General features: G+C 40.0%; 1 protein-coding gene across 1 annotated transcript in view; it reads left to right on the top strand.

Annotated features, from left to right (window-relative positions):
* The first annotated feature begins 7,341 nt into the window (after positions 1-7,341).
* CLCA2 (chloride channel accessory 2) overlaps positions 7,342-15,929 on the top strand; it is a 33,850-nt gene continuing 25,262 nt past the window's right edge. The window contains exons 1-5 of the mRNA XM_017851102.1: positions 7,342-7,592; positions 8,472-8,609; positions 11,864-12,014; positions 14,288-14,396; positions 15,677-15,833. Coding sequence (XP_017706591.1) covers positions 7,407-7,592; positions 8,472-8,609; positions 11,864-12,014; positions 14,288-14,396; positions 15,677-15,833 — 741 coding nt within the window. The 5' untranslated portion in view covers positions 7,342-7,406. The remainder of the gene's footprint in view (positions 7,593-8,471; positions 8,610-11,863; positions 12,015-14,287; positions 14,397-15,676; positions 15,834-15,929) is intronic.

Raw genomic sequence — 15,929 nt, 5'->3', positions numbered from 1 at the left:
AGTACGCTGCATTATGGTGGTGGGTCCATGAGCCTACCCTTGGGGCCCCAATGGCTGCTCATGATCTACCTTCTGATGGGCCACTGGGTAAGCCCACAACAGGGGTTCTTCCTTCTTGGTATCTGACCAAGTGGGGGTCTCTGGCTGAGATAACCAACCCAGGCCTGCATTCACAGCAGCTTTTTAAATTAAATTTTATTTTTTTGAGACAGGGTCTCTGTCACTCAAGCTGGAGTGCCGTGGCACAATCTCAGCTCACTGCACCCTCCACCTCCCAGGTTCAAGCAATTCTCCTACCTCAGCGGCCCATGTAACTGGGATTACAGGGGCACACCACCACACCTGGCTAATTTTTGCATTTTTAGTAGAGCCGGGATTTCACCATGTTGGCCAGGCTGGTCTCAAACTCCTGACCTCAGTAATCCACTCACCTTGCCCTCCCAAAGTGCTAGGATTACAGGCGTGAGCCACCCCACCTGGCCCACAGCAGCTTCTAATTCCTTTTCCAAGCTCTGTAGCCAGCACTTCAGGCACCCCACCTACACCTGGAGGTCCCCATTCATGGCAGTTTCTAACTCTTTTTCTGAGCTGTGTAGCCAGGCCTCAAGGTGCGCTGCCTGCACCTGGAGGGCCCTTACCTGCATTGCATCCCTCAGGGACTGGGTGTGTACTTCTTGTAGTGCAGTCAAAGATGCCCATCCAACTCTGCCAGCAAAGGCTCATTCCTCAGTGTCTGTGCTTCCGGCTGCTTCAGCACCTTCTCCATGCTCATGGAGGACCCAACTACTGCCACCCAGATTTCCACTGGAACCCATCCAAGCAGAACAGCCACCACAGGGTACCACAACCCATGTTTCAGCCACATGGCCAACCTGGAATCAATGGGAGACCAAAGGCTCACTCTCCTCAGGATCCTGTTCATGATGCCAATTGTCAGGTTCTAACTGAGCTCTGAGGGGAGTTGGTGGGCAAGTGGTGGGTAGCTGGAAAAACACTTGAGGAAACATAGACAGTTTTGACATGACTACTCTCTCTCTGGACGCAGACAAGCTGTATGTACAGTGTTAGCAGGATAATTATACCTTTTACAGACAATGGCTCCGAGCCAAGCACGAGTTCACATGGGTGATCACCTAATGCATCTCATGTCATGTGGTTACATAACATGCAGGGTTGTGCACCTGCGCTCCAAACCCACTGAGTCATGCTGCACCAGAAGGCCACCTCGGCCTGCTCTTGACTAAAGTGCAGCTATTTCCCTTACAAGAATGTTGCCATTTTCACTGCTAAAGTTTTGTTTTTTTCTGTGATATAAGTACCGCTCCAGTTTCCCTAAAAACTCTTTAGTAAAGTCTAAAATGCTGCAAACACAATATATACATGTTTCTTTGAGAAATACTGTATTTGGAAATTTGGAAATACTGCATTTAAGACAATGTAGTGAAACACAGAAGCAGCAGGTGTGGATCTGGGAAGCAGGAGTTTTGAAAAGTCAAGCATCCAGGGTAGTTGCAGAAATTTAGGAGGGGCTTGATCTTCCACAGACCATGAAATTGACAAAGGCAAAAGTCAATTATACCTACTTCTCTGAGGAGTAAGAGAACTCCAGCTGACAATACTGATAATTATACTAATTAATAATTACTGTAGAATCAGCTGCCATTTGTGAGGCATTTATGCATGGGACATTAAGAACCACAGCCTTATAAGCTTAAACTTGAACTACATTTTTGTCATTTGACTACCAATGACTCTAGGTCTCAGGTTATTTTTGTCATTGTTTCTCATTTTATCTCATCTCTTGTCAGTCAGCATTACGTTAAGGCCATTTGGGCAGGCAAAGAAGTATGATCCTTCCTCTTAATAAGCCTATAAGCTGAAGGGTTTTTATTTCACCCACACAGCAACAATATTTAATAGGGAGGGGAAAGGAAATTCCAAGAAAGTTGGAGGATGAAGACAACCTAACCTGGTGTCTGAGCTTTGTCTCCCTTCCTCACTGGCATTACAGTTACACCCTCCAACTGGCCCCCACTCCACCTGTGGCCTCCTCCCATTGACTTTCAACTCAGCAGCCAGAGTGGTCCTTACAAAAAGAACATCTGAAGGTCATACTATATCACTCCGCCACGTTCACCACTGATTCCCCATTTTACAGAGTAAACTCCCATCCTTTACATAAAGTTGCAAGCTTTGCATGATCCATGCACCAGAGGCCACCTGGATGCTTTAGCTCCTCCAGATCCAGAGATTTCACCTCCTCTCTCACTCTGCTGTCTTGTGCCCACTCCACTGCAGCACCAGCCAGTCTCAGCCTTTTGCCTTTCTACCTGCTCTGTTTTACTCTAGGGTAATTGCATGATTCCTCCCCTCACTCCTGATAATCTGATCTGTGAGGCCTTCCTCATACCAGCTAACACAAAATAGGAAACCCCAACTTCCACCCTCTCATTGCCTCCCCACCTTATCTGATTTCTTATTCTCCACAATATGGTCACTAGATGCTACATTATATTTCTTTGTTGTCTCTCTCCCTTCTCTGGAATGTAAATTCCATCAGGCCGGGGACTTGGTTGGTTTTGTTCACTCATATACAGCATGTAGAAAAGTGCCTGACATCTAGCAGGAACATAGTTTTGTTTGTAGCAGCTTTATTGAGATATAATTGACACAATTTTACTTTTGAATGAATGAATGAACGAGTGTGCAAAAAGAGAGAGTAAGAAAAGTTAAGGGAGCAGTCCCCTGCTGAGTAAGGCAATCATTGAAAATTACTTGTTTGAGGCTATGTGTTGGAGATCACTGAGGAAGCATAAAAAATTTTTTTAAAAGTGCCCATTAAAACAATCTTATCATGCCTCACATATGATCAATAAGAAAATAGATGGATTGAACTGGGGTGGGGAGAGGGGCAGGGCAGGGTTTTAATAATAGAGAAGTGATTGTGAATTTTAGGATTTCAAAACCTACAGATCAGTGTTTTTGTTTGGTTTGGTTTTGCTTAAAAAAAATCGCAGTTCTTTGCAGTTGTTTCTTTACAAAGAATATTTAAACTATGGTGTCACCATAGAAATGCATAACTAATGCAATCTTTTCCTCCTGAGTTCTGAAGAATACACAGGCCTTTTCCATAGAAGGTAAAAATGTGTTTAAAGACTGTAAAGACTACCTCTTTCTGGTGTAAAGGCTATAATCGCGAAATAAATCCCTAGATATTTCCCAGGACCTTTCTTGACCCAGAGGTTACTTCAAGTATGGCCCAAGGACCAGTGGCCCCAGCCACATAAATAAATTTCCAATATATATTTCATTTATTAGGTTGAGTTTAGCGTAAGTTATTAATGTTTGTCATAATGATTTATTCATTCTTTATGGGCAGTCCTCACTTATTAAAGATGTCATTGATTGGCTGAAATTAACAATTCCCTGTTAATTCACAATTCATATTTTAGTGTTAACTATAAAACAAAGGCTGCATGAGTCACAAATTAATTTACATTCACATTGGAAATGTAAGGGAGCATAATGGAAGCTTAATAGACATGTAGAATATTGGTCTCATCTTGACCCACTGAGTCAGAATCTGCATTTGAATAGGTGATTCTTGGGTATAATAAAACTTGAAAAGCACTGTGTTAGACAGCTGTTGGTACATTTTGGAAGGGAAGTGTGTGCAGGCCCATTGTGTTGCTGAGAATTTATTTAGAGTTTCATAGCCCCAGATACCAGCACCCCAAGAACAGAAGGGGGAGCCCTAATCCCCCAGTTGCCAGTTGAAAAACTGGTTATAGTTACTTCCTGTTCTTCACAGTTTATGTTTCATTGTGTTTCACCTTTGCTCTTGATATCCATGCTTTGGCATGGCGGTAATTTGACAACACAAATGGCTTCCCAGACCCTATCTGGACCATCCACTTTGTTGCTTTGCTTTGAAAATGAGTCTAAATTTGAAGGAAATGGGATAAAGGAGGTAAGAAATGTACCATCTCGGCCCTTGGCAAACTCTGTGTTTTGTTTAAATTCTTAGTCTTGACAATTTGTCTCACTTCTTTTCCGATTTATTTCACAGGGATTACATAAACTAACATGGCCCATGAGCTGTGTAGCCCAACCGTACAGTGTACTACACTTTCCTCTTCTAAATGGGATTGTTGAAACCAAAGCCTGAGAGGAAATAATCCAAAATTTTCTTTGATTTCCCCAGGATGTCAAATCTCCTGACTTCTCTGACACCAACTGGATGTTTTATTCACTTAGACTGTGGGTCTGTACCAGCTGACTCCATGAAAAAAATAGACCCTTCTGGGGCCAGGTTGAACTACAGAGTCAAACAATTAACAAAGATGTGCTTTAGATTCTTCAGTCACTGAAATTGAATAACTTTATTTTCTTGAAAGCAGAATAAAAGCAAAGCAGATTCCTAGAGTTTATATAACATTGAAATAAACACTTAAAAACTGTATTCCTCCTTTCTTTTCCTTTAGGTATATTTTCTTTCTCAGATATTATAAAATCTAAAATCTATGGCTATGACCAGTTAATTTTGTTTAATGAAAGGATAAAAGTTCACTTTATTGACAAAGTCACACTTCACAAAAAGATGCTGTGCTAGGTATAATTTATAATTCCTTTAGTCAATTTCATTTTCTCCACCTTTTTAGTTTTGTCTGCTGTGAGGTCAGCCTGCTGAAAGAAGAAGGCAGTAAAAAGAGACCTTCAACTGGCCCAGTCCCAGGCCTGGTTGCTGATAACAAAAAGGGCTGTGAATTATAAGTTTAAAAAAAAGCAGATAGACAAGGGTGGATATCATGCCTAGACTCTCAACCCAGGCTAAGCAAAGCCTGAGTGAGCTTGTTCAGGTTTCAACCCAAGTGAAGCTGGACAAAAATTGTTCATTTGTGGCTGTTCTTTATAAAGTTGCATGCACTCTCTAGCCAATATTCTCCACCCTTACATCCCAAGGGAATCATCGTAATGATAAAAACAAGTGGAGAGAGTGCTGAATGTCAGTTCTCAATCACTCCCTCCCACAGCAAACAACCTATACAAGTGTCAAGAAAATTTCCCTGGGTGTTGGCAAAAGTCACTCTTGCAGTGTGCTTACGAGTTTAGTTTTGAGCATGTTGCTTTATCGATGGGAATATTTTTATTCTTAAAATCACAAGAGGTTGGCATAAGAAAATAAACTGCCAAGGATATTTGAAATGAAGTGCATTGTTCTGCTCAATGAGTCACATTTACAGACAGAGCCTTTGGAGCTGCCACACCTCCGACCTTCTACTCTGAAAGACACAGTGAACAAGCAGAACAAAACCAGGGCTGGGAATTCAGTTCGGGAGAAAAGGCAGCTAAGCTGACCTTTGAACTTTAGGGTGAGACACTTGGGCAGCCACGTAATGACCAGCGTCATCTCATTCTCAGGGGAGAGCGCCATGCCCAAGCACTGCCTGTCAAGAGGGAGCAAGAGGGAAACTGTTCTAGAACAGAAGAGATGCCTTCTAGAAAACAAGAGTAGGGGAAAGAATTTTTACACTATAATCCAGGGCTCCTTCACTATCTGGTTTTATTTACTTCTCCTGACTCCATTCATTCAGTCATTCAACAGAGAGTTTACTGAGCTAGGTGCTGGGGAAGTACTGAATAAAAACAGACTCCATCCCTTCCCTCATACAGCAGGAAGCTGACAATCAATTATACAATATAAATGTGACACTGTTGCCATGATCATGCTGCAAAGGTGAGTTATCTGATGCTATGGAAGCATGAAAGAAGGGAATTCGACCTACTTATGGAGCTCAGGCCAGGCTTCCAGGACACAGCTGGAATTTGAAGGAAAAGCAGGTGAGAAGAGGCATGAGAATAGGATTCAAGCAAGACAGCAAGGGGAAAAAATCCCAACATCTGTCAACATTGCAGTGCAATATCGAAGCCCAGGTTCAGAAGACTCCAACCTTGGTGTGAAGAAGAGTGACATCACACTGCCCATGAAGATGGACAGTAGAGCAGAAAAGAGACAATGTTGGTGAAATCCCTGTTGAGAGCAGGGACAGACCGTTTCCTAACTGCTACACTTCCTTCCCCAGACATTCAGAGACGGGGCCACAGCAGGGAAGAGTCTCAGGTTTTGCTTGCTGTGGAGCTCTGACGCTGTGAATAAAACTTTTTCTTTAGTTTTACAATAACTGTCACTGTGCGGCATTTTTAAACACAAAGAAGAGGGAGAAACGAGGTTGCTAAGATAATTTAGTAGCTAAGACAGAACATGATATATTGAAAAACTGGAATTTGGAGTCAGTTGGTTCATTCTAGTATGATAATAATACTCCCAACCTTGAACAAGTTACTTAGATTTTTTTGAACATTAGTTCTGTCACCCATAAAATAGGTATAATAAAATCCATCACTCAATAAATGTTAGTTTCTTCTCTCATTGGCTAATTTTCATAATCAGAATTTCCAAGACTCGGTGTTGTCACTTGAAAAGTATGAATTATACCTGCATCAGAGTATTGATATTTAAGTAAGTTCATTTGTAAACTTTAAAGCATGAGGTAAGTATCAGGTATTATGAAACAGTCATAAAATATTTGAGAAGGTTACTGTAGATTAGATCCTGTTTTTGGTCCTAGAGAAATGGAAGGTTGACTGAAGCGGGACCTTGCCCTTAGGAGACAGCTGAAGGAGAAGTCTATGCTTCTTCCTGATGCAGAGAGAAAAGGTAGCAAGGCCAGAGGGAAAGGCCTGCACAGGTACCCAAGTTCCTGGCAGTTGGCCCTCCCTGGGGGATATCTGATACCTGAACTCCAGCCAGTCATCAGCTGAGAGCTTGCCCAGACTTTCTGACCCAAGAGCTCTAGGGACTGGGCTGCTGAATGGATTTCTAAATCTTCAAAATAAACAGCCAAGGAAATCTTACACCAAGTGAAAAATGACTTGAGGGCAGTAGAAAGTAGTTGTGCCAACTGATGGAGGAGGTTATGAGAATCGAGGAGAGGAAAATCACTATAGATTTCTGTGTTTCTACTGCAAGGGGATTGAACAGTCCAGATATACTAATTTCCTGCCCAGCCAGCCAGATTTCCTGCTTTTAAGCTCCTTTGGTCTTATTTATCTCTTCTTTCTGAGAAGTTATAAAATGAATGAGGAGCAGAAGATTTCTTGCCCAACCATGATTCAGGAGGCAGCTCAGCCACAGAACAGGCAAGTGTAGCATTGCCTAGAGGAAAAGGACTAGTAGAGGCAGGTCCCAGATGGATCCACCCCAGACTTTTCAAAGAAGACACCTCCTTCATCTTGTATTCTAAAACCTTGCAAGTTCAGGAAGAAACCTTCTGCATCCACATTGAAAACCTGACACAATGTATGCAGCAGGCTCAGTGTGAGTGAACTGGAGGCTTCTCCACAACATGACCCAAAGAGGCATTGCAGGTCCTGTTTGCAACCTGAAGTTTGTGACTCTCCTCGTTGCCCTAAGTTCAGAACTTCTATTTCTGGGAGCTGGAGTACAACTTCAAGACAATGGGTATAATGGATTGCTCATTGCAATTAATCCTCAGGTACCTGAGAATCAGAACCTCATCTCAAACATTAAGGTGAGTGGAAATTATGAAACTGATACTAGTATACCATTTGATCAGACCTGTAGCCTTATTTAAAAAGCTAACTACCCTGCCTGGTTTGTATTTGAGTAGTAGAGAGAACAGCATTTTTAAAAGATAGTGCCACAGCGTTATGATTATGGCTAACTGAGCCAGTTTGCTCATCTAATTTTGTGTAGTCTCAGCTCAACAAAGTGTTGATCTAGCCCTCTCTTTTGTTATTGTTGGTTGCTACTAATTTCAGCTTTTTTGTTTTCCTATATGACCGTTTTTGGGGTAGCAACTTAGAAAAATAACAACCCATTGTGGCAGCAAAGATTGAATATTTAACTAATGAATAAGCATGATAATGAGATGCTTATTAAAATCATATTGCTTTCATCCTGAGGGTGAGAATTCTCAGGCAGAAAGGGTGAGAGTCTGTATGGTGGGCCAAAAAGCAAAATTATTTCTTTTCACTTGAATGAGCTGTAACATAATTGACTATTTTACTTTAATATTGCAAGGGAGAATCATAGCTCTGTTATGTATGAGCCTCCTTTTGGTATTGCTCTAGTGAAATCAGTGTCGTCATAAGGTGTGGTCTTGAATGTGCACACAGGTGTGACATGAAAAGGATTTGTTCAGTAAAAGCTTAAAAGCCTTTCTCAAAATTGGGAAAACTATGAAGGCAAGCACAGACATATAATTAGTGTCCTAAAATCTTCCAGATAGTCATTTAAAGTTTTTTAAAAATTTTGCTCCTATATTTTCCCAAAGTCTAGGTCTCTTCAAAATATTTCAATATTTTTATTACTGTTTAAGCATACCAGAAAACCAAAACATACAGAATTTACAAGTGGTAAAGAAAGTTTTTCTTTTGTCTGGCTATAGGAAATGATAACTGAAGCTTCATTTTACCTATTTAATGCTACCAAGAGAAGAGTATTTTTCAGAGATATAAAGATTTTAATACCTGCCACATGGAAAGCTAATAATTACAGCAAAATAAAACAAGAATCATATGAAAAGGTAAGAATCCAGGATTTTACTCAATGATCTGAAGGGGAAAACAAACACCAAAATATACTGTGCTTAAACTATAAAAGTGAGAAGTTAAGTAAAAACAAATCATCAGTATTAACAATACAAATAATTTTATTGGGCAGAATGTTATCAACAAAATACATGAGAATAAATGAATGCAAATTGTAGAGTAAAAAATGAGTCAAATGCCGTTGCCTAAGTAGTTTCTCAGAAGATTTCTTTATTTTGTAACTTACGGAGTCCTTTCTGAAAAGTTTGGTTAAGGATCAAGAACTAATTTTATCTCACTGAGGATGAGCTACAAAGGGAACAGTTCCAATTATGAGTATACCCATTTACCATCCTGTCAGGAGCAATAAACATGCATGTCTAGACAGAAATATAAACCACCATGCATTTAAAAATATGACTGCCATCTCATGCCATGGTGTAGATTATCAGAATTTCACATTAACTCAAGTCCAGGATATTGTTTTAGTGGAATACAGAGATTAGAAGGAAGGAAGGAAGGATGTGGGGATGTGGGTGAGTAGGGGAATGGCTACCTTTTTTTTTTCCACCTATAGAAGAACTTCACCTTGAAAAGCTCTCATAAGTTGCAGATCATGATTAAACACCCATGATGATGTCTAGTACATACTAGCATGCACACTGAAAATAAATGATAAATAATATAAATGGTAAATCACCGTTTGAAGTCAACTGTGAACAAGAGTCCATCGCAGCTACTGGAAGGACCAGAAGCAGAGGCACTGACAACTTAGCTCAGGGTTTCAGCCATGGAGTGGGTTTGAGACTGTAGCTACATCTCTAACAGAATGACTCAAACATGTGATACAGCTTTTCCCTTTCCTTATTTCTGACTCTCAGTATGAAATTTCCTAAGTCTGCTTCATCCTTAGCTCTCCTTCAAAGCTACTCTGTCAGAAATTGAATGGTATAGCAATCCAGATAGGTACCCCAATGTCCTGAAGAAGTTAAAGAGCCTGTGAAAAGCTGTTGACTTATGACCAGATGAAAGCATTTGAGAATGTTTGCACATGAAGATAGGATAGGTGGGGGAACTGGGGTAAACTGGGAAGAGTTAGTGTTTAAGCTCCAACTAAGTGCCAGGCATTTAACATATATTATTTAATTATCACATAACTTAAAATTAATTTCCGTGATCACAAATTAAAACACTGGGGCTTGAATAAGGTCTGGACTTTGTCCCAAATCAAACAGCTGGTAAATTCCAGAGCCATAATTTGAATGTCTATTTGACTCCAAAACCCATGGTTTTTGCACTAAGCTTTGTTGTCTCTAGTTGTCGATAGAGATTTCATGCATCTATTTGGCCTTCAATAGAACTAAGAAGTACTGGAGACAACAAACACCAAAACCACATTGCCATAGGTAATACTCTTGATCCTAATGGAGAGGAGAGAAATAAATAAGTAAAGCAAAAGTGAAAATATGAGTGAACGGAAAGACCAAAGGAAACAATAGTCACTGAATGCTGTTCATGTATCTGTTGGATGCCAATTCTTTAACCTCAGAATGTCAGTTAAGCAAACACTTAGTGAATGATCATTATGTATGGGACCATGCCAGGCACTGCAGAGAACCCAAGGACCAACAAGGTAGTTCCTGTCCTTGCAAGTCTACAATGTGATGTAGGCAGGAATCAGGGAAGGGGGAAAGGATTAGGAAAAGTAGGTAAGAGCTAAATTACTGCGGTTTATAAGATATAAGGTAACCCCAAGCAGCATCTGAGTATTCCATTCCATGAAGGGCACTCTTTCCTTGTGGCCTCAGGACAAATTTTCAGACATAGGAATGAGGTTTTATCCAAGTGAGGACTCTCCAAGAGCATGACCTCTTCAGTCTTTTCTGTAGGTACTTCCTTGTAATGACTTCGGCTTGAATTCTTATCTTTCTAAAAATAAATGTTAATTATTATAGAAGTAATTTATGCTCATTTTAAAAATTAAATAATGTAGAAATATGGAAAATAAAATAAAATACTGTCCTCTTCTCCTCAGTGGCACACACAGACATAGATGCACACACATACATACACACATACAACATATATACATATTGTACATATAGTGATAATTAGTGATAATTATGTATACTGGATCATATTAAATCTATTTTTCCAAAATCAGCTTTTATAACAACTTAACAGCATATTACATTTTTTTTTTTTTTTTTTTTTTTTTTTTGAGACGGAGTCCCACTCGCTCCTGTCACTGGGCCTGGAGTGCTGGGGCCGGATTCTCAGCTCACTGCAGCTCGCCTCCCGGGTTCACGCATTCTCCTGCCTCAGCCTTCCAGGTAGCTGGGCTACAGGCGCCGCTACCTCCCCGGCTAGTTTTTTGTATTTTTTAGTAGAGACGGGGTTTTCACCGTGTTAGCCGGATGGTCCTCGATCTCCTGGACTCGTGATCCGCCGCCTCGGCCTCCCCAAAGTGCTGGGTTACGGGCTTGAGCACCGCGCCCGGCCCAGCAAATATTTTAAACTTTTAAGGGCATACCCAGAACAATATGTTATCTTTCTTCCTAAAAATAAAAGAAACAATGTTATATATAACATTTTATTGTCTTGATAGTTATATGAGTAGATATTTCAGTTTGGGACTTCAAATATGTTTTAGCAACAGTAATGGAAGTGGTCAGGCCATAAGATGAAATATAACTTCATTGGAATGATCGTTTTGCTGATCTAATTGGTTACAGGAAATAAAGGACAAATTTTCAAAGAAATAATGTTCTATTGTCTTACACCAGTAAGATAACCCACAGAAAGTTGTTCACAAAAGGCTGTAACATTTTACAGCCTTCTGAGTGGTTCTGAATGATGTATAAATGCTTTTAGAATTTCTTCAAATATTTTAATTACATTTTATAGTCTTGTTATATCAGACTTTTATAGGATTGACTTTTGAGAATATTTTAATCTGGAATGTGGAAAGATCAAATGGAAGTAATGAAGTTCCATAAAATTTGCTAATCTTTTATAACATAGACCTTTTGGAAGTCCCAAGTGATTTTATTGATATGTAGGCGTGGGTGCATTTTAAACTCCATCCACAAGGCGTTTTCTTCAATTCTGTTTTAAATTGGGGTATAATTACATACAATAAAATGCACATATGTTAAGTGTACAGTTCAAAGTGCTTTAATGGATGTATACATTTGTGTCACGAACATCAGAGCTGAGAAAGTATTACGAGGCATTTCTTTTAATGTAGGCAAATGTCATAGTAACTGACTGGCATGGGGCACATGGAGATGATCCATACACCCTGCAGTACAGAGGATGTGGAAAAGGGGGAAAATACATTCATTTCACACCTAATTTCCTATTGAATGATAACTTAACAGCTGGCTACGGATCACGAGGTAAGTGGGACCAATAAAACAATAGTACTTATAATATTCTGTGCTTGGTGCTGAAAGGGACTCGCTCACAAAACGTGAAACTTGTCAAGGACTTATCATTCAAATAGGGAGATAGGCCTTATGCCCATGCAAAGATGAGGGGCTAAAGTGAACCAGAAAGAGTTCAGCATCAGATTAGTGGCCCAGAGAGGAGTGCTATAAGAATTCAGTCAAGGAAAGGTCATTTAGAGCCAAGGGTGGTCAAAAATGGCCTCACAAAGGAAAAGGTCTTCAAGGTTGAACATCATTTTGATAAATGGAAAGAAGGGAGAAAATAGTGGGAAGACTATGAAAAAAACTGTGGCAGCAGAAAAATCATGTAGGAGAGACAGAGACCCCGATGATGGTGCAGGGAGACTGTGGGCAGTGGGAGAAAATGCTGAAACGCACATGAGGGCAGTTGATGCACTAAAATGGCCACATTTTCAAGTCACCACTCAAGGTTTCTAAGCACAGGAGTGACTCCATCAAAGCAGTGTTTTAAGATTAATCTGGCTTCCTCTGATCAATGAGGGAGAAACTGGATATCAGGAGAATAACTGGGAGAATTGGAGATACAAGGTCACAAGACTTAAAAATGGGTGGAGACCGTGAGATGGGAAGAATAGTCATAAGGACAACGAAGATGTCCTATGTGCTGCCGCTCTGTGGTTTGCTTTTCAAATGTTATCATACTGAATTCTAGCAACTCTAAGTGATGAGAAATATTCCAGAGGTAAAAAACAAAAAGAGGTCTGAACTGCTACAGAAAGAAAGGCAAGAGGCATGTAGAGACAGCATTAAGGAACAAGGCACACACCAGGTTTTTGTCAGACATGGAAAAAAACCAGCTTAAAGAAGAAATCCCACAAGTCTGGATCTAGGCAAGTTCATGGTGAAGAGCAGTGGACTATGCCAGGGAAAGTGGTTCAGCCTGTGGTTAGATATTGATGGCTGGAGTTTGACAGAGAAGCCAGGTTATAGCCTTGGGACTGGTATTTAGTGAGTGAGATCTGAAGGAGAAAATAGTGAGCACAGTTTGCCAGTCAAGGACTATCTATCCCAATCTTTATTTTTTGTTTTTGATTTAACTTAACAGTAGTGCCTTTCAAGTGATGTCTTAATTTTCTTTTTTATCCCTAGTTAAATCTAAACTAGGGTTTTGTTAACGAGGATTTTGTTATCCTCTGTATAGTTAGTAGGAAGTGGAGTGACACACTCCACAAAATACACTTTACAAAACACTTTATAAATCTTTAGAAAAATGTAGTTTTTTTTTTCTTTCCTGGTAACCATGAGATGGTGATAATCTCTGCTCAAGCATGATTTCATCAGTACTTCTAAATTTCATGAGTAGGCACAATCTTTCCCTCAACACTCACGGCTTGGACTGTTACCCTCCCTTCCTTTGTCTCAAGATCCAAAAATTACACAATATGCCACAGCCTGAGTCAACTCAGCACACACTTCCTGAGTTCCCAGAACTTAAAATAATTCAGAAAAAAGAAATGTGTGCTTTGGGAGGGGAGTTCATCTGGAAAGCTTATATGGGAAAGTTATGGTCTGAACTTCGAAGGGAATGTAAGATTTAGGGAGAGAGAAAGTTCTAAGGGATCTCATGCTGAGGATGGGGGTTTCCCTGACCTAGGAGCTGTAAAATACACATAAACATGGAGAATAAGGGATAAAATCAAAGAGAAAGGACCATCCAGGCTGGTCCTTCCCTGGGAGAGAACATTCTGTAGTCTCCTTTTTTGCTCCTTCCTCCTTCCCTAGCTCCTAGGTTTCAACTATTGCTCTAGATAGAAGAATTACCTGCAAGAAAAAAGGCAGGTCTGCTTCGATAGCTCAGACAGAAGATTAGGAAAGCTTTATTTGCCTATCTGGATATGCTTCTTTCCCTTTCTCCAAACCCTGAACTTAGAGGCCTCTACGAAGCTGAATAGAAACCTGTCGGGCAGCTTCACTGGGGAGATGAGAGGATGTGGGACTACTCACTAGCTTCAAATAGATGTGCAACAAGTAAATTACTGCATTTACAAGACCAAACATATTTTCATGCTGCCTTTTTTATGATGGTAGGTGGTGAAGTAGGAGGAAATGTGAATAGGATAGGGGAGATGAAAAGGGGAGAGAGGGAAGTAACTTAAACTCTTTGGAATGTGTATGTGTAGTCAAAACATGTTCTTCACTAGTTAGCAAGGCACATTGCTGAGATTTTAGAAACTCAAAAGCAAAAGCTCTTTCTTCCACAGGCCGAGTGTTTGTCCACGAATGGGCCCATCTCCGTTGGGGTGTATTTGATGAGTATAACAATGACAAACCTTTCTATATAAATGGGCGAAATCAAATTAAAGTGACAAGGTTAGTACTTCTTTTCATGTTGTAATTCATTATTTATTTGACTCTAAAATTGCTTATAACTTAAGCAATTAAATTATTGCCTAATTTAAGCAATCAATTTAATTGCAGCTAAAACTTAGTTGACAAGAAAGAGATCCTTTCATTTTTCAGTTCTTAAGTTATATGGCATTTTTCTTTCAATTGGTATTTATGTGGTTCAAATATCAAAACAATATAAAAAGTGAAGCCTGTAGCTGTCTTGCTCACAGCAGTATATTCACTGTTTCCCCTCATGCCCTCTAAGTAACCACTGTGATTAGTTTCTTGTTTATTTTTTCAGTATTTCTTCAGGCAAATTCAAATGAATGGAAGTATATGTTTTTCTTCACTCTGTGTTTTTTAATTGCATAGGGTTCCATTATGTGACTGTACCATAATTTATCCAACCAGTCTCCTCTTGATGGACACATGGATTGTTTCCCATCAACAATTACTGGGTCAAAGGGTGATTTGGGTAGCTATTGACTGCTTCTTCTCCTAAAAGTGGCCCTGTTTTTCATTCCCATCAACAATATTTGAGATTGCTTATTTAGGAAAGAATCCTGTTAAATATCATCATTACATATTCATTCTCTTTTTTTCCCTGATACCAAGTGGAAATGACCTCAAAGGAGCGCTGACCCAGGATCTTGCCACTCATGTCCATCTGGATTTCCTGGTATCTTTTGCGTTGACTCTATTTAGTTGTTAAAGCCCTTGTTAATACAGAGCCCCTCCATCAAGATAAAATGCTTTAAAATAAAATAGAGTGCATTTCTAAATTAGTAAACTTTCTTAATAAAGCAGTTTTTTGTTTGTTTTTGTTGTTGTTGTTGTTTGTTTTTTGAGACGGAGTTTCGCTCCTGTTGCCCAGGCTGGAGTGCAATGGCACGATTTCAGCTCACCGAAACCTCTGCCACCTGGGTTCAAGCAATTCTCCTGCCTCAGCCTCCTGAGTAGCTGGGATTACAGGCACCTACCACCACACCTGGCTAATTTTTGTATTTTTAGCAGAGACAGGGTTTCACCATGTTGGCCAGGCTGGTCTTAAACTCCTGACCTCAGGCGATCCACCTGCCTCAGCCTCCCAAAGTAATGGGATTATAGGCGTAAGCCATAGCGCCCCGCCAGAGAGCAGTTTTTAAAGGTTTGTATATATATCTAGCAGGCTACAATCCTTGAAACAATTATATGAGCTAGTCAAGAAGAAACATAGTGTTTCTAAAATAGACCTAATTTCCAGTTTCTCTTTCCATTTTTAGGTGTTCATCTGACATCACAGGCATTTTGTGTGTGAAAAGGTCCTTGCCCCAAGAAAACTGTATTATTAGTAAGCTTTTTAAAGAAGGATGCACCTTTATCTACAATAGCACCCAAAATGCAACTGCATCAATAATGTTCATGCAAAGTTTATCTTCTGTAAGTATGCCCTTGGAATGACACACTCTTGCAGGATTCCTTCTCTTCCCATGTTTCAAGTATTTAAATTATAAGACAATTAAGATGCACTATACC

Source organism: Rhinopithecus bieti, unplaced genomic scaffold (assembly GCF_001698545.2).
Source record: "Rhinopithecus bieti isolate Rb0 unplaced genomic scaffold, ASM169854v2 scaffold_1467, whole genome shotgun sequence".
Taxonomy (NCBI): Eukaryota; Metazoa; Chordata; class Mammalia; order Primates; family Cercopithecidae; genus Rhinopithecus; species Rhinopithecus bieti.
This window is presented reverse-complemented; position numbering and strand designations above follow the sequence as displayed.